Genomic DNA, 25,007 nt, shown 5'->3' with positions numbered 1-25,007 from the left:
AGATGGCCTTCTGTGTTGAGATGTTCAAAAGACCCTCGTCGCCAGTGTGATAATTAGGTTCAGGAGACTCTAGGGAAATGAAGTAGGTCCTTTTATTTGAACATCCAATCCACCATCAAGCAAGTCCAACAGTAAAGCCGCACAGGCGAGTGTTGTTAGAAAAAGTCAGCAATTTGTCGATTCCTTACTCGCAAGTAAGGCCGTGCATCGTTTCTTCTCCGGTCGGGTCGGTGATGTGTCTTTCTTCTCCACTGAAAAAGAGCCATGTGTCGATTTCCAGATGGGGTATCTCGGATCCGTGTAGGCTTGTGTTGATTTTTGATACCTAGCGATGATGCGTGAGAAATCCGGTAACACGCTGTCGGAAAACCGAATTGCATGGGGTTTGCGTCGTTATCAGCAGCCCAAGCGGGTGTTGCATCTTTTCTCCAGCATTGGTGCATCGATCTCCCAGCCGCGATCCATCTATTCTAGGAACATCTATTCTAGCCGCAAAGCAGGTGGCAGGTCGTTTTTCAGCCGCATTGCAGGTAGTGCATCGAACATTTCCCCGCAAGGTGTTCTGTGCGTGGATTTCAGTCCTTGTTCTACCAACATCACCTTTCAAGGGCCCATGTACTGGCAGAGAAAGTCTTTGATGGCCCTGAGACTTCAAAACAGGAGCAAGCTCAGTCCAAGCCCTTGGAGATTCTTCTAAAGCCGGAATACACAAGAAAGGCCAGTCTTTGTCCCCTTTCACAGGCAGAAGTAGCAACTGCAGGATAGCCCAACAAAGCACAGTCACAGGCAGGGGCAGCACTTCTCCTCAGCTCTTCAGCTCTTCTCCTTGGCAGAGGTTCCTCTTGAATTCAGAAGTGATTTTGAAGAAATCTAAAGTCTGGGGTTTTGGGTCCAATACTTATACCCATTTCTGCCTTTGGAGTTGCCCAACTTCAAAGAAAAGGATTTGTTGTTTACAGGATCTTGCTTTGCCCAGGCCAGGCCTCAGACACACACCAGGCGGTCAGAGACTGCATTGTGTGAGGGCAGGCACAGCCCATTCAGGTGTAAGTGGCCACTCCTCCTTCCACTCTAGCCCAGATGGCCCATCAGGATATGCAGGCTATACCCCAGCTCCCTTTGTGTCAAAGTCTAGTGGAGATTGACAAACAGCCCAACTGTCAGTCTGGCCCAGACATGGAATACACAAGCAGGCAGAGGCACAGAATGGTTTAAGCAAGAAAATGCCCACTTTCTTAAAATGGCATGTTCAAACTAACAATCTAAAACCCACCTTCACTAAAGGATTTATTTTTAAATTGTGAGTTCAGAGACCCCAAACTCCATATTTCCATCTGCTCTCAAGTGAAACTGCACTTTAAGGATATTTAAAGGCAGCCCCCATGTTACCCTACAACAGAGATAGGCCTTGCAAAAATGAAAACCTAATTTGGCAGTATTTCACTGTTAGGACATGTGAAACACATCAATACATTCCTCACCTTTAACACGCACTGCTCCCTGCCCAGGGGGCTACCTAGGGCCGGCTCTAGGGGTGCCTTACATGTATAAAAAGGGGAGGTTTAGGGTTGGCAAGTGGGTACACTGGCCAAGTCAAATTGGCAGTTTAAAAACTGCACACACAGACACTGCAGTGGCAGGTCAGAGCCATGTTTACAGGGTTACTCACGTGAGTGGCACAATCAGTGCTGCAGGCCCACTAGCAGCATTTGATTTACAGACCGTCGGCATCTCTAGTGCACTTTACTTGGGGTTACTAGTAAATCAAATATGCCAATCATGAAAAAGTCAATTACATATTCAATTTACACAGAAAGCATATGCACTTTGGCACTGGTTAGCAGTGGTAAAGTGCCCTGAGTCCTAAAGCCAACAAAAACTGGTCAGAAAAAATAGGAGGAAGGAGGCAAAAAGTTTGGGGATGAACTTGCAAAAAGGGCCAAGTCCAACAATGTATGCGTAATATATCTTGTCATCTCATAACATAGATCCCACTGCTTCTATGTAGTTACTGGTAGGTTTTTCTCATAGCACACATCTGGGTGCACAGTACTGGCTTGCCACATATGTTTGGTCATTAAATGATTTCCAAACATCCCAGTGTTGTTTTCTGTCATGATGAATTAGCTCCGAGCCCCTATCTATCGAAGAGGCAAGTTTTAAGAAGCTATAAAATGGAAAGTATTGGAAGTGATCTGGTGCTGAGTGGAATACTGTTCCAGAGTATGGCAGCTGGCACAGTGAATCCTCTTCCCCCCCACCTGCATGTTAGGATTGGCATGTAGCACGGGCATGCTGTTGCCAGTGGACACAGAACTCGGGTCCAGATACAAGTTTAAAAAGTGTCCTTTTTATTAAGGTGGTATCCTTGATATGATTAAAATAACTCCATCAAGGAGTAAACAACAGGGTTCTGATAGGTATTATGCCCACACTGTATCCCTAAATCTGTTGCCAAGAGACAATATCTAAGAACTCCCTCAAGATAGCCTCACTTGAGTTTGAGTCTGCCCTGGTAGTATGATCTTACCAGAGTGGGACGAGCTGGCCGATGATGAAGCATGTCACATTACATGAGTGAGCCCACCTCATCCAAATCTTTAGGATTTCTGGAAACTCCAGGGTAGGAAGAGTTACAAAACAGACTCTTAGTTTAAGAGCTCTAGGCTAAGGGAATAGGAGTGGCACACACTATGGCCCTCATTCTGACCTTGGCGGGCGGCGGAGGCCGCCCGCCAAAGTCCCGCCGTCAGGTTACCGTTCCGCGGTCGAAAGACCGCGGCGGTAATTCTGACTTTCCCGCTGGGCTGGCGGGCGGTCGCCTTCAGACCGCCAGCCAGCCCAGCGGGAAAGAGGCTTCCACGATGAAGCCGGCTCGGAATCGAGCCGGCGGAGTGGAAGCTGTGCAACGGGTGCAGTTGCACCCGTCGCGTATTTCACTGTCTGCGCAGCAGACAGTGAAATACATGTAGGGGCCCTCTTACGGGGGCCCCTGCAATGCCCATGCCAGTGGCATGGGCACTGCAGGGGCCCCCAGGGGCCCCGCGACCCCCCCTACCGCCATCCGGATCTCGGCGGTCCGACCGCCGGGATCTGGATGGCGGTAGGGGGGGTCGGAATACCCGCGGCGGTGCAGCAAGCTGCGCCGCCGCGGAGGATTCAATGGGGCCGCGGTACACTGGCGGGACCCCGCCAGTGGTGCCGGTCCGACCGCGGCTTTACCGCCGCGGTCGGAATCCCCATTGGAGCACCGCCGGCCTGTCGGCGGTGCTCCCGCGGTCCTCCGCCCTGGCGGTCAAAGACCGCCAGGGTCAGAATGACCACCTATGTGTATGAATGATTCTTCCACGGCCCCCTTCTCTTTTTTTAAACTTATTGGTAGGGAACCAGCTGAGTCTGAGTTCCAAAATGGCTGCAAAAACTTCCGGGTTGAAGCGTTGCCAGCGAATCAAATATCAGCATGGGACGGTCTGATCATCAACCCTAGATACCTATATTTTTTCTTTAAATATCTCAAAGACTACTGAATAGATTTACACCAAATAACAAAAAGACATCTTTCTTGATCAAGATCTACCTTTCTGCTAAATTTGCTGTAACTGAGTTCACCTGTTCCGGTTGTAGGCGTGGTCAAAAACCCTATGGGAAATTGCATGGGGAAAATGTGTTTTGGGACCCTCCTTTTTCTCAGCCCCTGCTTGATGAATAACCCTAAAGCTTTCAAGACAGGAGTTTAAGTGAGTGGCAAACCAGTTTTGAAAATTTAGTGACGATTTGTTTAAAAAGTAAAAACGCTTTGTCTATGGGAATTAGGTCTTTATTATAACAACCTACTGTATATATATATATATATATATATATATAAAGAGGGAGAGAGGGAGAGAGAGAGAGAATCAAAACCAATAAACCAATTTGATTACCAGCACTGTTCTAACTGAAATCAGACTTAAATAAAAACATTATTTGAGGTCCATACGTGAACCATGTTACAATGTCACTATTGGCTTTTCAATGACTTCATAACAGACTTCATTTTCAGTTGGAAACGGATTATTAAATGCACAAAACATAAACATTTCTGTATCTTTAAACTAATTGTCTGGTTGCCTTGAATTGGGCTTTCATGTTTCTAACCATAGCAACTGAAAAAAACGTTATTTTTACATTGCGCATGCATGATAATAAATAGGCCTTGTGCAATTGAATTGTCTTAACTTCTTGTGCCGCTTATGGATTTTAGACATTTTAAGGGTTATTGTGCAGAGAAATGCAGCCTTTTGCCATCAGTTTCTCAAAACTCTCAGGGTCAGGCTTGCTTTTGTGGGTATTTTACTGTACCCTAATATTTTGATAACCCTACAATTTCCTTCCAGTGGCTTGACTTCAGCACCCTTAATCTAGCAATAAGAGTCACCAACCTCCTCAGTATCAGGTTCAACAAAATAGCAGAGTAATAAACTAATGACTGGGATCACTCACTAACTGAGTTCCAGATCAATGAAAAGGCTCAGATACAGAGTTCATAATCAGAAATAAAAAAAAATGTAAGTCCCAATATACAGCAAAAATCATAAGTGGAACAGACAGCATCTCTAGAGGAAAATGTAGAAGCTCTCAATAAATGGACGTCACCTGTAATAGAGGACAAGCATCTGCCCCCTCCCCCCCAAAACAACAGGCACATATACACATTTTATGAGTATGTTTTAAGCTAAAACTGCAAATTCAGCATGGCATGACTATTAATAACACATATTGAGCAAATCAGAATGATGGTCATCACAATAATAATTACAGCACTAACACATCTCTAAGGTAGATGAAATCCAGAGATGCACAACACAATATGAAACAATTTCAAACAAATTCTCATAAACCAGTGTTCTAGCCGGCCTACATCAGAAGTTCCAGTGGTATTATCCTTCAGAATGCAACATTTGGTAAAAAAACAAAGTTGCATTCAAATTACATGCTCTCTAAGAAAAATAACCAATTGCATTACAGTGTCCTGTGTTCTGCTAAGACTTTGGAGAGAGAAAACATTCATGCGGACATTGATTGGGAGTGGTAACGAGCAGGAGCAAGATGATTAGAACACTGGAAATGGCATCCATTTGAATAAAGTGGTGTCACTGTAGAAATGTGGCACAACTAAATTACATTAATAAACACACTTCTAAACATCTAAATAAAATTGCTTCATGTGCAACATTAATACTTCATTAGTATGACTATATTCACTATACAGTAAATATCATTAGTATTAAAAAAATATTTGTCACTTAGATAGTCAGAAAAAGCTTTAACACTTGACACACCATAAAAGTACTGGAATATTTACTTCTTCAGAGCCCATTATATTTTAACAAAGTAATATATAAGAACATGATTCTATAAAAATGTCATATTTGCCCTCATTTTTTAAATATTTCTCTGGGGACAACCTCTGCTTCCAAAAACTATGATTACGAGTTTAGGTGTTATTTAGTGCAAGAGATAAATAACAATACCACAGGGTATGTTATTGATCCTGTATGACAAAGAACACCTATCATGAATTTGTGGGGAATACCATGCACATTTTGGTGTTTGACATGCCAAAATCCGCATGGTACTGTAACTACTGTACAATTTCTCCTGTTAAATTTCAGCAGGTTTGATACGATAATAATTGTATGTGTTAAATAAAAATAAAAACCTCAAAATTCTGATCCATGTGTAAACAGGGTTTTACACGTAATCAAGCCATAAAATCTTAACACTCCTTCACCAGTACAGGATCCTCCTTCCAGCTTCTAACCGTACAAGTTGCCGGAGGGGTAACAGGGTCACTAAAGACTTTGGGCAATGTCCATGCCGGAAGCAGAATGGCTAGCAGTGGAAGTGGGTGTGGCCAGTGCTGGACGTGGAGGGTGGACTCCTAAGAATTTTGCTCACAGGCTCTTATTTTTTAACAAATTAATCACTGCATCGAAATTAACAAACCCCACTAGAAACACAGTGATAATCGGTGCAAACAAGAATGAGTAGTTGTTTAAATTAATACTTGCCCCTTTAGCAATGAAAGATTGTAATTGCAACAAGAGGAATATTATTTATCGAAAGGAGCTGTTAGACTTACGTTTCACAAACAGCACAAACCTCTTCTGCACCTGCTCATCCTCGTTTTCTGCGCTGAATATGTACTCCCCGGGTTGATATGAATGATGGCAGAACTTTGAAGAGAAGCTGTGATAGATAATGGATGAATGATTGGATACCAGTATATAGATTTCATTCGAAAATGTAATAACATCCCAGAATAATATGCATATTACCACTCCGATAGCATTTTCAAATGAAACGTGTAAGGGAAAAGCTTTTTTTCAATGGTGCTTGTAATCACTATGGAACACATCACCTGCGTTAAGGGCACCCAGCCCAGAAATGTCACTTGAGGACTATTTCTATTGAGCTGAACCAATGTGTTCCTAACTCTTAATACATGACCTAACAATTCAGTATCTGGTTCTGTGAACTAAGTGCAGAGGTCACTGAATACATGTAAAAGAAGCAATGACCTTTGAACGAAGGTCAATCACTGATTCACGAAATCATGGCTTTTGCTGCTGTTATTTTCTGGATAAAATATTTTATCCGTATGTTTATGGTGAGGCAACTGTATGGTGTTTTCTCAATATTTAATGAAGTCAATTTGATAAATAACTGTCTTGAATCAATTTCACTACCCCTCACCCTGCACTCTATAATTCTAATCTAAAGTTTCTGTATACAAAAAAGAAAGTAAAAAATCTGAAACAAGATTTTAAAAACGACATTTGCTCTAATGTGTATGAACATGAAGATATTTGATTGCGCTTTTGGGAGGTCTTTTTCTAAGGATGCCTTCGTGTGTTAAATGCTGGTCATTGAAAAATAGGGATGTTAGAAATGGGGTCTTTGGTTGGCAGTCAGGTTACCCCCTGTCCAAGCAAGGACCGTCACTCTAGTCAGAGTAGGTCACACACAATCCAAATTATCCTGTGCCCACCCTCTGGTAGCTTGGCACTGAGCAGTCAGGCCTAACTTAGAAGGCAATGTGTAAAGTATCTGTGCAATAAACATACAATAACACATATAGCACCACAAAAATACACCACACAGTGTTTAGAAAAATATATAAAATGTATCTGGATAAATGCAGGTCAAAATGATTAAAGATGCAATAAGTAAATGTTGAGATATCACTGAAAAGTGATATAAAGAGTCTTAAGTCTTTTAAAAGCAAACAAAGTCTCTTTCAAGCACAAAGTACCTGGTTCGCGTGAAAAATATTTGCAAAGAACCGCAGAGGAGGAGATGCGTGGAAACAAAGGTGTGTGCGTCAATTTCTCAGGCCTCACACGGCGATGCGTCATTTAGTTTTCACGCAGGAATGGCTCTGTGTTGATTTCCAGCACTTGGTCGTGGATCCTCTTTGGGTTGCGGGGTTTTCAGACGCCCGAGGACAATGCGTGGATTTCCTGCTCTGGCAGGATGAAGTCACAGGAGCTGCATCGATTCGGTGGGCCTTGCGTCGAATTTTCTACCACATGGCAGGCGCTGAGTCGATTCTTCTCTAAAAAGTCAGGCTGCGTCGTTCCGGTTCGGCTGTGTGTCGTTCTGGTGGGCCGTGCTTCACATTTCCGGTCACTACGCTGGCGCTGCGTCAATCTTCTCAATACGAAGTTGGGCTCCATCGTTCCGGTTCGGCGTGCAGTGAAATTCTCCATACAAGGAGTCCTTCTTGTAGAGATGACGTCTTTTTTGGTCCTCAGACTTCCGGGAACAAAAGGAAAGCTCTATCCAAGCCCTTGGAGAGCACTTCTTCACCACAGCCAGCGAGCAGCAAGGCAGCAGGGCAACAGAAAGGCAGCAGTCCTTCCCAGAATGCAAACAGGTGAGTCCTTTGGGCAGCCAGGCAGTTCTTGGCAGGATGCAGGTTCTGGTTCCAGTTTCTTCTCCAGGAAGTGTCTGAGTTGATATGGGCAGAGGCCCTGTTTAAATACCCAAATGTGCCTTTGAAGTGGGGGAGACTTCAAAGAGTGGCTTCGAAGTGCACCAGGTCCCCTTTCAGTTCAATCCTGTCTGCCAGGGTCCCAGTAGGGGGTGTGGCAGTCCTTTGTGTGAGGGCAGGCCCTCCACCCTCCCAGCCCAGGAAGACCCATTCAAAATGCAGATGTATGCAGGTGAGGCTGAGTATCCTGTGTTTGGGCTGTGTCTGAGTGAACGCACAAGGAGCTGTCAACTAAACCCAGCCAGACATGGATTGTAAGGCACAGAAAGATTTAAGTGCAGATAAATGCTCAGTTTCTAAAAGTGGCATTTCTAAAATAGTAATATTATATCCAACTTCACCAGTCAGCAGGATTTTGTATCACCATTCTAGCCATACTAAATATGACCTTCCTACGCCTTTCAGATCAGCAGCTACTACTCAAACAATATATGAGGGCAGCCCCAATGGTAGCCTATGAAGGGAGCAGGCCTCACAGTAGTGTAAAAACGAATTTGTGAGTTTTACACTACCAGGACATGTAAACTACACAGGTACATGTCTTGCCTTTTGCCTACACAGCACCGTGCCCTCTGGGTTACCTAGGGCATACCTTAGGGGTGTCTTATATGTAGAAATAGGGGAGTTTTAGGCTTGGCAAGTACTTTTAAATGCCGAGTCGAATTGGCAGTGACACTGCACACACAGGCCTTGCAATGGCAGGCCAGAGAAAAGGTTAAGGGGCTACTTAGGTGTGTGGCGCAATCAGTGCTGCAGGCCCACTAGTAGCATTTAATCTACAGGTCCTGGGCACATACACTGCACTCTACTAGGGACTTATAAGTAAATAAATAGTCCAATTGGGTAAGATCCAATGTTACCATGTTTAAAGGGAGAGAGCATATGCACTTTAGCACTGGTTAGCAGTGGTAAAGTGCGCAGAGTCTTAAAACCAGCAAAAACAGTATCTAAAAATTGGAGGGAGGCAGGCAAAAAGTTGGGGGTGACCACCCTAAGGCTGTCAGGTCTAACAATGGATATCTGTAAGCAGGGCCGAGCTGCGAGGGTTGGGGGGACGTGAGGGAAGGGCCAGCCTCTGATGTTGGGTGGTCACCCTCAAATAACCTTGTTAGCATGCAATGCTACAAAATCAAATCAGTGTTCAAAAGCAGCTACAGTCAGAAGAAGAACAAGTCTGCTCTTTTCAATAAAAAGTCTGGAAAAGCAAATGATTCTATTAATTCATGCTGAAAGTAGAAATGCTTGAAAGGGCAGATGTCAGATTAGTCTTGAAATAGGGACTTACACATGCCAGCACAGTCATGTAATTTACAAATGTGAAGAAAATGTGTCCATAACACTATGTCTGCACACTTGCTCCAACTTCAATCACATGGGTGCATTGATTGGGCTAATGTAATTGAAAAAATTAGGAATGAGCAATAATTTTGTGGGAGTTCACCTCATCCTCCTCAATGGCCATTCCTGTGGCCCTAAATCGGATCCTATGACTAGAGAATCTATACGATTTGCATATTGTTGATTCATAGAAAATACTGAAAGAATTTGCAATGTAAACTTTCATTTTGTATATCTGCCGATCCTCAAAATATATGTTAAGAAATGTCTGGATTACACACACATAAGTTTTAGAAAACAGGTGTAAGTCAATTTCTTTGTAAGTCAGCAACTTACACACGTTTATACCTACACGAGCATGGAATGACTGCAGAACTTGGATAGTTCTGGAAAATATGCATGGCTAACTATATGGTATAGTTTACACCCAATGTTGTGATAGTGGCCATCAATGATCATTTGAGTTATGTGGCAATCAATGCCAAATGATGGCTGAATGGGCAAATAATGTACCACTGCCTGGTCTAATGTATACTTTCAAATGTGTCACTCACTTTTCCTAATTATATTTAGAGTATTCACCCGTTGCCTCACATTTCAGTGTGTCTTAATTGTTGTTTTGGTGGAAATTCCCAAAAATATTGTTGTATGATGTTCCTTCTGACAGCCTTTACTTTCTAAGTCTATTAAGCATTGTCACAAGTCCACCCCAATGCTTCACACCATAATCTAGACACAAAGCAGAGGATTGAGATGTGAGTGCTGTAACATCTGTTTGTAACACCTTGATATTAATTAATCAGAAACATCAGAAACAACTGTGAGATCATTTTCACTTATGGAGCTCCTGTGGCCCAGCTCTAACACCTGTAGATAATACTAAGTTAAAGTAAAGGAGGCACCTAGGTAGCTGCCCTGCAAGCCTTCTCAATTGAGGGCCTCAACCCTTAATGATGCCACCCTGAAAGCGAATGGTTCTATCAGCCAGGAGTCTGTATAAATACTGCTTATCTGTCCCATATAGAACACAAGCCACAAACACACATTCTGTCACTTAGAAAGGATAGGTTGAGTGCAAATTAGCAAAGTACATAGCATATTGAATGAATGTAACATTTCCTCATGTGTAGACGTGTGAGGAAATAGGTCTTTATGCAGGATCACCTCCCCAAACTTTTTGCCCCCATTTGGAATACTAGCTGCTGGTTTCTGACTTTGAAAGTGCACTGAGGCCTGCTGACCAGACCCCAGGGCCAGTGTACTAAACCATTACAAAGTGTATGTCAAATTGGCCAATTGCAAAAGACTGACTTACTTATAAAACCCTAGTATCTGGTACCCAGGGCATGCAAATCAGAGTGTCCTCCCAGGGCTGCAGCACTGATAATGCCACCCAGTGTGTGACAGAGTACAAAATGGCTCCCAGCCTGCCACTGCAGAAAGTTCAACATTGTCATTTCAACTAATGGCAAAGCCCCCACTTCCCTTGATATATGTAAGTCTCCCCTGAGAAAGGCCTATTGGACCCTAAGGCAGGGAGCTGTATATTATTAAAGGGGACAAGTATTTTTAGATATGTCTTGAAAGCAATACACCTAAATTGTTGTTTTGCTGTGGAAGAGTTAGAGTTGACTAACACAGAGTTACCAGCTGACCCCTCAGCCCAGATAAGTTCTGAATGAGACAACCTAGCTCGGTACTCTAAGGCATCAAATTAATTGTGGCATTAAGCCCGACTTGATGCCCAAGTAGATTTTAATGCTACTATTAAAGAAATCCAACTTTTAGAAAGTTGTCACTCTGTGACCCATTTATCTAATGGCCTCAAACGGTCACTGGCCATCAGACAGCTTACCTGGGGAGTCGTGTACATGAGTCCCAGGCTTAGGAGCAATAGCAGCCTGCTACAGGGCACTGTGATGGCTGTGTACGGAGATCGGTAGCCCAGCCGCTGCTGACCTTCTACTGTCTGAAAGAGACTTAGAGGCACCTCGACCTCTGTGGCTGATGGCTGTGTACGGAGATCGGTAGCCCAGCCACTGTTAACCTTCTACTGTCTGAAAGAGACTTAGAGGCACCTCGACCTCTGTGGCCAAGTCACCCCACCTGACCTGTAGACCGGAGGAATAACTGCAGAGGCATCCCCATCAACCGCACAGCACCCAGAGCATCCTTGAGCATAATCATCTCCTGCATCCGCAGCATCAGGACCACTCCATTATGTCTATTGCGGGTGAGCTGTAAAATGTAGAACTGATCTGGAAAAAGCTCTGGTGTCCAGTTAACGCTCCAAATATTCCTCACTGGCCATCCCAGACCTTCTCCCAGACAAATGTGGTCACTCAAATTGGGCCACAGAACAAAACTCAACTTATATAAACTTTTCTTACAGTTTGCAAACTTTACGGTTTTTTGCGGTTGAAATAAAAGTTAGGTTTTCTTTAAAAATCTGTATGTCTGGAACCCTTTGGTGGATTTTGCTCAAAAATGTATAAACAAATAATCTATTTCTATAAAGTGGTGTTGTTGCTTTATAATTCCAGTGTTTTGGTATTGTTAAATGCTTCACACTAGTCCCTTTGTTTAACCCTTAACCCAGGGTGAAGCTTATAGTTCTGCAAATGAGTCTGATGGACCCAGGACAGTTTTTATGAGTGTATTACACAGTAAGGCTGCACAACCATACCATATAATACATATACTACTTCCAATTCCTTGCAATAAGCAAAATTTGGATTTTGAATAGAATGCCAGATAATGAAATCCTAGCCTCCTTGAAAACTTGATGCCACTTCAGGCCTGAAAACAGGACCCAAACATGCATATGATGCTAATTATAAATGCTTGAATGGCTTCCCTTACAGGTCCTTAAGAACTAAACAATTGTCTCATGACCACAGTGTGGTATGCAACATAGCTCTACAGTTCCTGAAACTGTGCAGTGAATGTAGCTGCCAGCGTGAAACCCAGGCACTGATTTCTTTGGGTATCTAAATGTTTTTTATTAAATCCAGCTGACACAGCATATCAGATGCTGCCAAACCTTTAAGAAGCCCTTCCCTAAGGCTGGTAATTAGTTTCCTTTTCCTATACTTCAATTGGGAACATTGACATTTAGGGAACTGCATGTAAGACCCCCCCTTAGACCAGTGGAGCCCACACAGGAATGGGGTAGGTGCGCATAATTCCAGACATACAGCCTCTCTAGTGGTGAACAGTGCTTTGGTCACTGTCAGAAACTTTTCTGAAAGTAATTATTAATATTATGAGAATTGAAAGGATTTGACTGGTTTGATCTGCCCCCAAATACACTTCCCCATTTAAGTAAGCTGATGTCAGGAGTGACAGATGCTCTTCTGCTCAGCTTCATAACTCCTGAGCTAAAACTGCCAGCTTCAGCCAACCTTTCTACACTTTGGCTATTCATATATCACTTTGGCCACCTGATTGTCTGGGTCTACTAACATGGTTTGCCTGTTTAGGAATGGTTTGAACACTTTGATGGAACAGTACACTACTGTTAATTCCCATCAGCTGCAGGGTTCAGATGACTTGTTTGAAACATGTCTTCTACTGTCCATTCTAGGTGCGAGTCAGTTTTGTGCATGAGAGGTTTTACAATGTTTTCTGATTTGCATGGTTTCATTAGCTGGCAGTTTCCGAATTTAGCCCATGCACATGTACGTTGGACATTTCAAGATAATTTTCATGGCATAGAGATCGTTTTCCTTTTATTTCAATCCAGCAGAACTGGGAAATGCATGCATACTTTTTCTCTTCATGTTTACTATTTTCAGAGCTTTTCTGTGGACAATGCTAATGCGCAGGAGAAGATCACTAGCTGCTTTCTACAAAGTACAGAACCATTTTTAATGTATAACAGGTGTATAACAACTTGTTTGCAAAGGTTACAATTTACACTTTGGAAAGTTGGAAAGTTTTCAACTTTGCAAGGGTAGCAAGATCTTCCCAAAGTTAAGCTCCACCTTTGGCATCTGGCATCAGTACCATCAGAAAGGAAGATCCAAGAAGATCACTAACAGCAGATGAAACCTATCTTGTCACTAATCATCGTTCATCATTCGTACCCCTGTCCCGAGGACAAATGCCTCCTTTTGCTACTTGGCACAATGGCCCAACAGCCACCTATATTATATGCAATGGAACTATCAAGCTCTGATGGATGTTTTACTCATTCAAGTATGATATAATTACTCACCATCGTGGTGTCCTCGAATGATGACTTATGTATCGACTACTGTTGTAATTACTTTGCAGGGTGACAAAAGGCATTAATATAAAAAAAGAAGCAACCCCTCAGCTACTAACAATGGCATGCTTCATCATCAGGGTTGCTCCCTCGACAGCACTAATCATGGTGCACAGAAGAATGTAAGTTCTGGAAGAATGTTATGTTGTTATGCAATGATTGGGATTACTAAGGGCCCGAACTGATGGTATTAAAATTGTGTCAGGTTAGGAACTGTAATTGTGTATGTTTAATGAAGTAATGAAAAGTCTACCATGTGCAATATTAAAAGCAAAGATTAAGTATGAGGATACTGGCACTATTAGGGTGTCTTTCTCTTACTATGAGTGGTCAACATGTTTCAGCTTTTATGGTGAACTCAGTCATCTGTAGGCTTTCATCAGGACATTACTGCTGACCTTACAATAGTTATTCTATTTAGGCATCACCTCTCTGGTGGTTGCAGTTACACCCCCTCCCTTACAACCTTGTCACTAGGGTCATCATCGGTATCCTATACTTAAACCTCATCAGTCTTCCAGGTACTGGTAAGACAATCACAGCTTCTACCCTGTGCAATATGGTGCAGGATGTTTATTCTTGTGTTCTGAAGTCTTTAGACCTGCCGGCGCCTCCAGTACTCTCTCTTCTATTTCTCAATAGCCACCTGACCAGTGGTTTCAAGTAAGAGCATGCCCATGGCACCAGAACAGTCACAGCCATCTTCATGCCCAGCAGTCTTAATTACTGTTGTAACTAGGCCCCCTGGCTGCATAATAAGGCTTGTAGGCTCTTTTGCAGTAGAATGTTTCTCATACCCACAAAAGGTCAGAATGCCCTTGAAACCTAGCTCCATTAAAGTGGCAATCTTCGGTGGAGGTAGAATTTTCTTCATCTATCTAGAGCCCAGATGAATGGACAAGTCTTGCATATTTTCAGTGCACTGCCTTTACCTTCGAGGAAGAAGAGGCACAGACCACCCAATCATTTCCATTCCTTAGTTTGTGGTATATTGCATGCAGGTATGTTTGAAATGTATGGCTGTGTGCTTAAATTTTTAAATGTAGGCTTTTGTATTATATAAAACATTCATATCTTTGCAGCAACAGATAGGTGGAAATGTAAGTTTATATATATATATATATATGGAGGTACACTGTGAATAAGTTACATACAAATACATGCATAATGTACAATACATTGTTGGAACCATGGCTGTAACCACACTGCAGAAAGAGTACATTTGCGGCAGCCCTTTCTATCATGCAGTGACATCCTTCTCTAGGCTAAATAGCTTCTTCCAATTTTTAGGGTCTGTTTTCTGCTTTATATGTTTAACCCCTTTGTTGCCAGGCCTTTTCCCTCTCAGATGGCAGGCCTTTTTTTGGCTATTTGGAGCAGTTCGTGCTTAGGCTCTCATAACTTTTTGTCCACATAAGCTACCCATGCCAAATTTCCGTCCTTATTTTTCAACATCGTAGGGATTCTAGAGGTACCCAGAGTTCGTGGGTTCCCTTGGAGGAGACCAAGAAATTAGCCAAAATACAGCGAAAAATTTGTGTTAAAAAAAAAATAATGGGAAAAAACGGTTACAGAAGAAAGCTTGTGGTTGTTTCCCTGAGAATGGCATCCACAAAGGGCTTACCGTGCTAAAATCACCATATTCTCAGCTTTCAGGAACAGGCAGACCTGAATCAGAAAAACACATTTTTCAACACAATGTTTGCATTTTACTGGGGTATACGCATTTTTACTATTTTTTTGGTGCTTTTTTGCCTCCTTCTAGTTAGTGACAGAAATGGGTGCGAAACCAGAGCTGGATCCTGGACAGCTAAACATTTCTGAAAAGTAGACAACATTCTGAAGTCAGCAAGTGGTCATTTGCGGAGATCCTACAAGGTTTTCCTACAGAAAAAAACAGCTGAAATAAACAAAATATTGAAATTGAGGTGAAAAAAAGAGCCATTACCCTCCACGTTTTACTCTGTAACTTTTTCCCGCTATGTCAGATTTTCAAAAGCAATATACCGTTATATCTGCTGGACTCTTCTGGTTGTGGAGATATATAGGGCTTGTAGGTTCATGAAGAACCCTAGGTACCCAGAGCCAATAAAGGAGCTGCACCTTTCAAGGGGTTTTTATTGTATATCGGGCAAACAGCAAATGATTTGGTGAAATATAAAGAGTGAAAAATATGAATCAAGGAAACCTTTGTATTTCCAAAATAGGTGTTGAGAAGCAGTGGTTATTTGCACATCTCTGAATTCCGGGGTCTCCATACTAGCATGTGACTTACAGGGCTTTTTTACACACTGTCTAACATTTGGAAGGAAAAAATGTGAAGAAAGACAAGGGGAATAACACTTGTTCTACTATTCTGTGTTCGCCCAAGTTTCCCGATAAAAATGGTACCTCACTTGTGTGGGTAGGCCTAATGCCCGTGAAAGGAAATGCAACTTGGACACATCACATTTTTACATTGAAATCTGACATGTTTTTAGGAAAGTGCCTAGCTGTGGATTGTGGCCTTTAGCTCAACCGGCACCTAGGGAAACCTACCAAACATGTGCATTCCTTAAACCTAGACTCCTAGGGGAATTCAGAATGGGGTTCACTGTCGGGCTGCCACCAGGTTCTGTTACCCAGAATCCTTAGCAAACCTCAAAATTTGGCAAAAAAACTACTTTTTTCTCACATTTCAGTGACAGAAAGTTCAGGAATCTGAGAGGAGCCACAAATTTACTTCTACCCAGCATTTCCCCTAGACTCCCGATAAAAATGGTACCTCACTTGTGTGGGTAGGCCTAATTCCCGTGACAGGAAACTCAACTTGGAAACATCACATTTTTACATTGAAATCTGACGTGTTTTTAGGAAAGTGCCTAGCTGTGGATTGTGTCCTTTAGCTCAACCAGAACCTAGGGAAACCTACCAAACCTGTGCATTCTTTATACCTAGACTCCTAGGGGAATTCAGAATGGGGTTCATTGTCGGGCTTTCACCAGGTTCTGTTACCCAGAATCCTTTGCAAACCTCAAAATTTGGCAAAAAAACTACTTTTTTCTCACATTTCAGTGGCAGAAAGTTCAGGAATCTGAGAGGAGCCACACATTTACTTCTACCCAGCATTTCTTCTAGACTCCTGATAAAAATGGTACCTCACTTGTGTGGGTAGGCCTAGTGCCCCTCGGCCGGAAATGCTACAAAACACAACATGGACACATCACAATTTCCCAAAGGAAACTGACCTGTTTTTTGCAAAGTGCCTAGTTGTGGATTTTGGCCTCTAGCTCATCCGGCACCTAGGAAAACCTAGCAAACTTGGACATTTCTGAAAACTAGACCTCTTGGGGAACCCAGGATGGAGAACCTTGTGGCACTCTCTCCCGGTTCTATTACCCAGAATCCTTAGCAAACCTCAAGATTTGGCAAAAAAATACACTTTTTCTTCACATTGCGGTGCAGAAAAATTCTGGAATCTGAGGGGGACCACAAACATTTTTATACCCAGCATTCCCCAACATCTCCCAATAAAAATGGTACCCCACTTGTGTGGATAAGCCTAGTGCCCGCGAAAGGAAATGCCCCAACCCCAAAACACTATGTGAACACATCAAAATGATCAAATACAAAACTACCTGTTTTTGCGGGGGGCTCCTGCATTTGTGGTCCTGGGCTCAGCAGCCATCTAGGGAAATCTACCAAACCCAGACATTTCTGAAAACTAGGCACCCGAGGGAGTACTGGGAGGTGTGACTTGCGTGTATCCCAGTGTTTTCTTACCCACAATCCTCAGCAAACCTCTAATTTAGCTAAAGAAATCACATATTTCTCACATTTATGTGTAGGATCACCGCACCGGCACAAATTTCCTATTACCCAATGTTCACCTCAATCTTCTGATTAAAATAATGCCTCACTTGTGTAGGTGGGCCAAGTACCTGTGGCAGGAAGAGCCAAAAACAGGTTGAAATTGAGGGGAAACCAAAGTGGGTCCAAAAGGGCAGTTTGAAAAAGAACGTTTTTAGGCTGACAAGTGGGGCAGAATTTTTTATCAGTATAGATGCAACAATGCTGGGTGGTAGGAATTTTGCGGATTCCTGCAGATTCCGGCAATTTTTTTTAGGGAAAATGTGTGATTTCAAGCAAAGTTGGATGTTTGCATGGCATTGTAGGTAGGAAAATGGTGCAGGGTGCATGTGAAGCACACCACCCTGGACTCACCCTGATGTTTAGTTTTCAGCTGTGTTTAGGTTTTGTAGATTTTTCTACATGGCAGCGTCTCAAAGTCCAAAAAGTGCAGACCTCACTATTCCAAGTGGGACGATTTTGAGAGTTAGACAAGCTCTCATGGCCCAAATGTAAAACCAAAACCCAAAATAATCAAACGTCCTCTTGCTTGCTGTGGGATAAGATGTTTTAGTGTGCAGGGGAGAGTTGAAAGACTGTTACCCCCTTTAGGTGGGGTGGGGGCATAACCATGCCCATAGTGGTTGGTAGCCACCACCTCACTATTTTTTTTAATTCCCTGGCATCTAGTAGGCTTTCTGCCCCCCGGGGAGTTGATCGGGGATAATTGCCCCATCTGCCCACCGGTGGGCAGAACAACTTTAGCCCCATTTATTTGGGGTGGGGGTATGGCCATACCCCCAACCTTTTTCAAAAAAAGAAATTCTTCCCTGGTCCCTGTTGGTCTTTTCGACCTCCCCCTTGGGGGCAGATGGGCCTTCCAAAAATAGGCCGATCTGCCCCCAAGAGGGACAGAAATGGCCAACAGTAATGTGCCCCCATGGGAGTGACCCTTGCCCAAGGGGCTACCCCCCCAAACAAAATACACACACACACCAATACTTGGTGCCTAAGTGGTTTCTGTCCCCTTTGGGGCCCGAATGGCCTAATAGAAATAGGCCAATCTGCCCCCAAGGGGGGCAGAAATGGCCTAAAATAAATTTGCCTCCTCAGGGGAGTGACCCTTGTTTAAGGGGTCGCTCCCCTTGCGTGAAATTTGTGCAAAAAAATTCCCTGGTGTCTAGTGGTTTCTGCTCCCCTCTGGGGCAGATTGGCCTAAGCCAAACAAAATACACACACACCAATACCTGGTGCCTAAGTGGTTTCTGCCACTTCTGGGGACAGATCGGCCTAAGAAAAATAGGCCGATCTGCCCCCCAAAGGGGGCAGAAATGACCTAAAATAAAATCACCCCCAGAAGAGCGTCCCTTGCCTCAGGGGTTGCTCCCCTTGCATGTAAATGACATGGAAAAAAATTCCCTATTGTCTAGTGGTTTCTGCCCCCTCTGGGGGCAGATTGGCCTAATACAAATAGGCCGATCTGCCCCCAAGGGGGGGGCAGAAATGGCCTAAAAAAATATCCCTTGTGGAGCGACCCTTGCTCAAGGAGTCGCTCCACTTATATGTAAATAGTTTTAAAAAAACCTTCCTGGTGTCTAGTGGGCACTTCTGTAGCCCGATCATGCAGAAATTCTCAAAGAGACATGAAAGGAAAGGATCGCGCGCTGACGTCGTCAGAGGGCAGGAGGGATCGGGGTGGAAGGGAGAGCAATTCTCCTTCCATCCCTGCCCTGAGGGGGTGGGTGGGTTCCTCATGGGGGGAGCGCTGACGCTCCCCCTTTGAGCCGGGTGCAGGACGAGATGGTTACGTCTAAGGTTAGTTATTACTAAATAAAATTAATAAATGTGGCCTGTCTATGATTCAAGAATCTGAGGTATGTGATCATTGCCAAATCTTTTTCATGGGTGATCCTGCACATGAATCAGGGCATCCACTCGAAATAGTTGCTCGTGTGATTTGGATCCCAGCTCTACTGATACTTTGTTGTCAACAGGACAATACATTATAAGCGGCAGATGAAAAAGTAATGTTGGTTATATAAAACAACATGTTTGCAAAGTTCATCTGTAGTGCTTACAGTGTTCATTTTACCTGTATCCATCATCACTGTTGATAAGTTCACAAGAAAAGTCTGTCAGTGGTGAAGACCAAATGCATTGAGGCTTTGGGTACGCCATGAGACTAACTTCAAAACAGAATACTTCATTCACATGAATTTCATGCTCTTCATTTGATGCGGATATGTTTATAAATCCTTTATCTAAGAACAAAAGAGAAAATATTTGAGTGTTAAATTAGATGTGTTTTTTATTACAGCAACTCTCCTATATTTTGTTTTCCTTAAGTGGGTGAGATAATGAATCATCTATACTTTAACTTTAATTAACACTCTTTTTCAAGTGTGTTGGCACGTCTGACCTCAGTAAGTAAACTTATAAGGGAATACGAATAGGCTGATGAACTTTTTGACCGCGCTTAAGATGTTCCCACCATATATCCAGCATGTGCAAATCAATAATCACTAACAATCAATAACATTAGTAATCAATATGAGTCAGTAATTGTCACACACCATGACCTCGCAGTCATGAATAACCACACCTTCTTGTAAAAGTTAGAATACTTATTTCCCTACATTAACAATGTTAATGTCAAGTAAAATAATCTCAAAATCAAATGATAAACATACAGAAACAACACTGGCTGTCCGAAATCGACAAAAGAAATGCAATCTATTCAAGGCTTGAACTACCACCCATTCTAAAGTTACAGTGCAAAGTAATAACAAGAACAACTGTGCAAATTATATTACATAAATTTAGATTCAGCAAAGAAAATACATCAAATGTTACTCCGTGTATTAACTTTCATTAGTGAAGATTCTAACTAACAGCAGATTAGAATTAGCATGTTTGGGCTTCATGCAAAACAACTTAGTCAACACAAATTTGGAAAAACATATAACTATGGCTCTATGAAAATAGCGCAGGTAGTACCTAGTAAGAAAATCAAATAGACATAGCAAAACAATCAGCAATCTGTTAAAGTCTTCGTCACCAGGACATCAGTCTGGTCAGCAAGGCATCAGGATTCAGCATCAAAGTTCAGAAAAGGCAAAGTCTTTGAACATTAAAGTTAAGCATGTCTCTTCTCAAGACGCTCAAGAAAATAATGGCCTTTCGGCAAGAAAGAAAATGGGCAAGTAGACTAGGCAAAAGGCAAATGCAAAATGGTGTCTTCTTCTCAGTGCAGTCTGGCTAAGTTAGATTCCCTAGAACTACTTCCCAAGTCCCTATTGGTCAAGGGATCGCATGTTCGCAATTTGTCCAATAAAACTTAAATTTAAAATCTACATTTCTACTAGTACACGGTTCACATGTCTATGATTGTCTCCTTCCGTAATGTCCTCATCATCCGGCTCATCAGGTAACAATACTGTTGCAGCTAATACTCCAGTCAGTGTATTCATTGTTCTCGCCTGAGAAAGTCAGTCTTACACACACATTACATTCACAATGTTATATTTAGCAAGAACAGCATCTTCTAGCAAGCAGTTCTCATGAGAAAGACTTTTAGCTACCAGCACAATAGGTCAGCACAGTGGAAAATCACAATTTAATTCTCTAAGCAGACATTTTATTAAACGTTTAAGAAATACAGCTTGACATGAGGCCGTGCAACTAGGCCAAGATCTCCTCTAAGTTAATGCCTACAACGAGCTAATACATAATACATAACCCTTAATATGGTGTATTACTACATTAATCAAACATAAGCTCATCATTTCATTTTAATAAGCCTTTAATAAGTACACTTCATGAACATTGGCGCCCACTCACGTGGTCACACTTTCAAACGTGTGCATTATTTTTCTCTAGATTACTGCATTTTCTACTCAAATTCAATAATCAAAACATATGAATATTCATTCATATTTTTATTAAAAACTCCTGTGCTAACAATCCATCCTCTGATGACTAAATGTGTCATCACACTAAACTTCTTTCACAAATTTTCGCATCAGCTAAAATTCTGTCATTTCAGTCCCCTCAAATCTTTGTCCTCTTTTTGCATTTTCCCTAAACGATTTTTCCCTTTTCTTTTCTTCCCTCATCTTTTTATTCTTTGTCCGTTTCAATTTAATTCTTTTACATAATTTACATATCCCCATATTCCAATTAAGCAAACCACAATAATTAATATTCCCTGTATTATTGTCAATAATATCCCTTTCCCAATGTTCCTGAGCCAATTTCCCACTGAAGCAAATCCCCTACCAACTTTCTCCCAAACACCTGGTTCCTTCAATTGTTTCAAATCAGCACTCTCATTAGTCAGACTAGTAAGTAAGCTTCTAATTTCTTTTCCATTGTCAGGAATGAACGGACAACAATACCTAGAATTATTCATTTTACAAACTCTGCCATCCTTCGCTAAAAGAATGTCTAACACAAGGCGGTTCTGAAGAGTCATAGCTCTTTCAGCAGCTAATTCAGTATCTATCAGGAGTATGGCTCCTGAAAAATGTGTTAGTATGTTCTCCACAATATAGTAGACACCTTTTGAATCTTTATCGAATTCAGAACGACTCCCACTGAAGGAACTATTGCTCCAAGTATATCTCCCACTATACCAGAAGGAGACTCTCTCCTCTGACTAAAATGATGTAACTCAGTCACTTTTGTAAATGTCTTTAAGTCGTCAAGTTGAAAAAACTTTTGGAAAACTATCCCCAAATAACATATACTATACCATCCTCTTGGAGGACTATAATAAGCATTAGGACCACAGATGTAATATACCCCAGGAATCGCTGGATCCTGTCCATTCAACATAAATGTCCATTTACTCTGAAACAAAAACACCTCTATTCACTCGTTCCCACAAATAAAGTGTCAGTGAGAGATTTAGGCCTATATACACAAAGCTTCCCTACGTGTTGTGCATCTACAGCTAATTTCCCTTGTGTTTTATTGCACTAGAAGCATAATCATTCTTATAAGTTCTCTTCTCTAACCCTTTTTCTAATTTCTCCTTCAATGCCTTTCTCCTGTCATCTAAGTGATCTAAGAAGCTCTTTTCTAAAGGTGTAAGCAAGCATGTTAGGTTATTTCTGTGAGCATAAGCTGTGCCAAAAGTTAATGTAGGCTCAAAGAAACCTCTAACTAATACTATGTCATTATCCTTAGCTATTCTACTTAAATACCTAATGATAGGGACAAACGAAAACACTATGTCGTGGTTGGAGTAAAAGTACTGAATGCACTCTTGGTTATAGAATCTTGTTCATAACAAACTATAACTTATCCCATAAGTAAGAGGCAAGCTATGATAAGTAACTCCTTCTTCGACTGATGAGGAAATCTGCGTACACACAAAGCAATTCTTCGCATCTATCGTCTCAACATACTCACTCAGCAAGCAATAGAAAACATTAGAAGAAAGTTCATCTTGTGCATTAGTACCCTTGTGCAGATTCTTCTCATCTAACCTAAACTTCTCCATAGCTGTTATTGCAGTGGTTGACTCTAAAGCTGAAGTATGGTTGTCTTTACTCTTGTCAAGATCAGTCAAACCCACAATCAGTATCACAAACAATATCACACATACAATTGCCAAACCAATACTCATGTATTTAAAGCACCCAATCTTCCCACCCTGCTGATTAATGTTACTCATGATCTGCAAAGAATCAGAAAGCAGAAGAGAAAATTTATAAAAATGCAGCAAAATAAAAATAAAAATCTTTAATCTTCTTTCAGTAGTTATTTACAGCTCTCACTTCCATGATCCTTTGACAAAAATCGGTTTAGCAGCTTGTCAAAATCAGGTTTCAAAAGTCAAATCAGGTTATCAAAGTCTTTTCCGGTTACTTTTAACAGTCTTTTTTTCTCTGTATTCTCTTTAAAAATATTTCTCAACAGTTCAATTCTTTAGCTTCATTTAAGTGCCAAAATATTGACCTGGAACGTCGCGGTCAAAACAAAAAGACAAAAATTCCCTTTGTGATTCACTTGTAGTTGCATACTCCCATTTAGGACCTGCATATCTTTGACCTGTTAGTCTCTTTCTTTTCAACTTTCGATCTCCATTCAATTCTCCTTCACTTAGATCTTCTCTCCTTGTTGTAACTACTTCTTTTTCGATTGTTGTTTCAACAACTGCTTCCTTTCTCTTTGCTTGTGACTCCGGCCACTTGTCTCCTTTCAGTGGACCCTTCGGCAACACTCTTTTCAGTGTTGGACTTGTAACTTCTCCTTGCTATGTGGTGTTGTCTCTTGACAGACCTGCAACGGGTTCAGGAGGAGTAAGATCACAATGGCTTTGATCCACCTCAACTCCTTCCCCCTCGGGTGTGGCAACTGCTCTGTTTGTCTCTCAAAATCGTCTACTTCTGGGAAAGCCCTCCTCTGACTAGGTTCTCCTGGTGCCTCAATTGAGATAGGCTCACTATCACCTTCCTGAAGGTCTTCTCCTTCGTCTCTCACAGGATTGACTGAACCGTCCTCAATGGGTTCAGATCCGCTCTCAGTTCCTCTTTTTCTCCTTCCAGCCCTGAGACTTATTTTGTTGTTGGTATTCTCAACAACTCTTCTTCATTGTCCAAAAGACATGCCACTTTCTTTGTATGGCTTTTGTGGATCCAGTTCAGAACTCCAGCGCACTTCACAGCTGTGGTAGTTGTCAGAACTACCTGGAAAGGACCCTTCCAATGAGTCTCCAAACATGTTTTCCTCATGTGTTTCCGGACCACAACCCAGTCACCGGCTTTCAGGTTGTGACCTGGGTCATGGATTGGTGGCAGTGTGGTGGCCTCCACCTGCTGCGAGAAAGAGCGAACCACATCTGCCTGACCTTTGCAGTAGTCCAACACCATATCATCTGTAATGTTGACAAGTGCATTTGAAGGCACCACTGGCAACCTCATGGCTCAGCCAATAAGAATCTCATGCGGCAACAATCCTGTCTTACTGTCGGGTGTGTTTCTCATTGTCATCAGCCCTAAAGGCAGTGCATGGGGCCATTTCAGATTCATGGACGCACGCATCTTTGCAACTCTTGACTTTCAAAGTACCATTCATCTGCTCCACTAGTCCTGATGCTTCAATGCAACTTCTGCTCAATGTGCAATGCTGCACATAGCAATTTAATTACTTTATTGTTGAAAGGACTTCCCCTATCTGATTCTAAAGAGATCTGGATTTTGGCCTCATAAATAGGATTTGAAATGGGATTTACTCACACAAATAATTGACCATTATTATGGAACTGCTGCCAAAGCAAATGAATTCCCATGGGGAGGGTTGGTGGGAATTACTGCATGGGTCCATGACATTGGTGATTGCTGAAAAACCGGCAAATTTGTGGTTATTTACCAAATGGTGGTTACACATAAGGAAAGCACACATGGCGGTTCCTCCTTTAGAGCAGAAGAGAGTCGTCCACCTGCTGACAGTGCAGCAGAAAACACATGAATAAAATGGTTATTACCATTTTATTTTAAAGCACCACTGGCGGTGCAGACAAAGTGTGAG

The 25,007-nt window shown here is 42.2% G+C and overlaps 1 protein-coding gene across 1 annotated transcript in view; it reads right to left on the bottom strand.

Moving 5' to 3' along the window:
* FLT3 (fms related receptor tyrosine kinase 3) overlaps positions 1 to 25,007 on the bottom strand; it is a 519,185-nt gene that overhangs the window by 113,088 nt on the left and 381,090 nt on the right. The window contains exons 9-10 of the mRNA XM_069202208.1: positions 19,564 to 19,732; positions 6,122 to 6,228 (exon numbers count right to left, since the gene is read on the bottom strand). Of these exons, the coding sequence (XP_069058309.1) occupies positions 6,122 to 6,228; positions 19,564 to 19,732 (276 nt within the window). The remainder of the gene's footprint in view (positions 1 to 6,121; positions 6,229 to 19,563; positions 19,733 to 25,007) is intronic.

The sequence above is a fragment of the Pleurodeles waltl genome, chromosome 8, assembly GCF_031143425.1.
Source record: "Pleurodeles waltl isolate 20211129_DDA chromosome 8, aPleWal1.hap1.20221129, whole genome shotgun sequence".
In the NCBI taxonomy this organism is placed as follows: domain Eukaryota; kingdom Metazoa; phylum Chordata; class Amphibia; order Caudata; family Salamandridae; genus Pleurodeles; species Pleurodeles waltl.
Note: the sequence above shows the minus strand (reverse complement) of the source record. Positions and strands in the feature narration are given on the sequence as shown.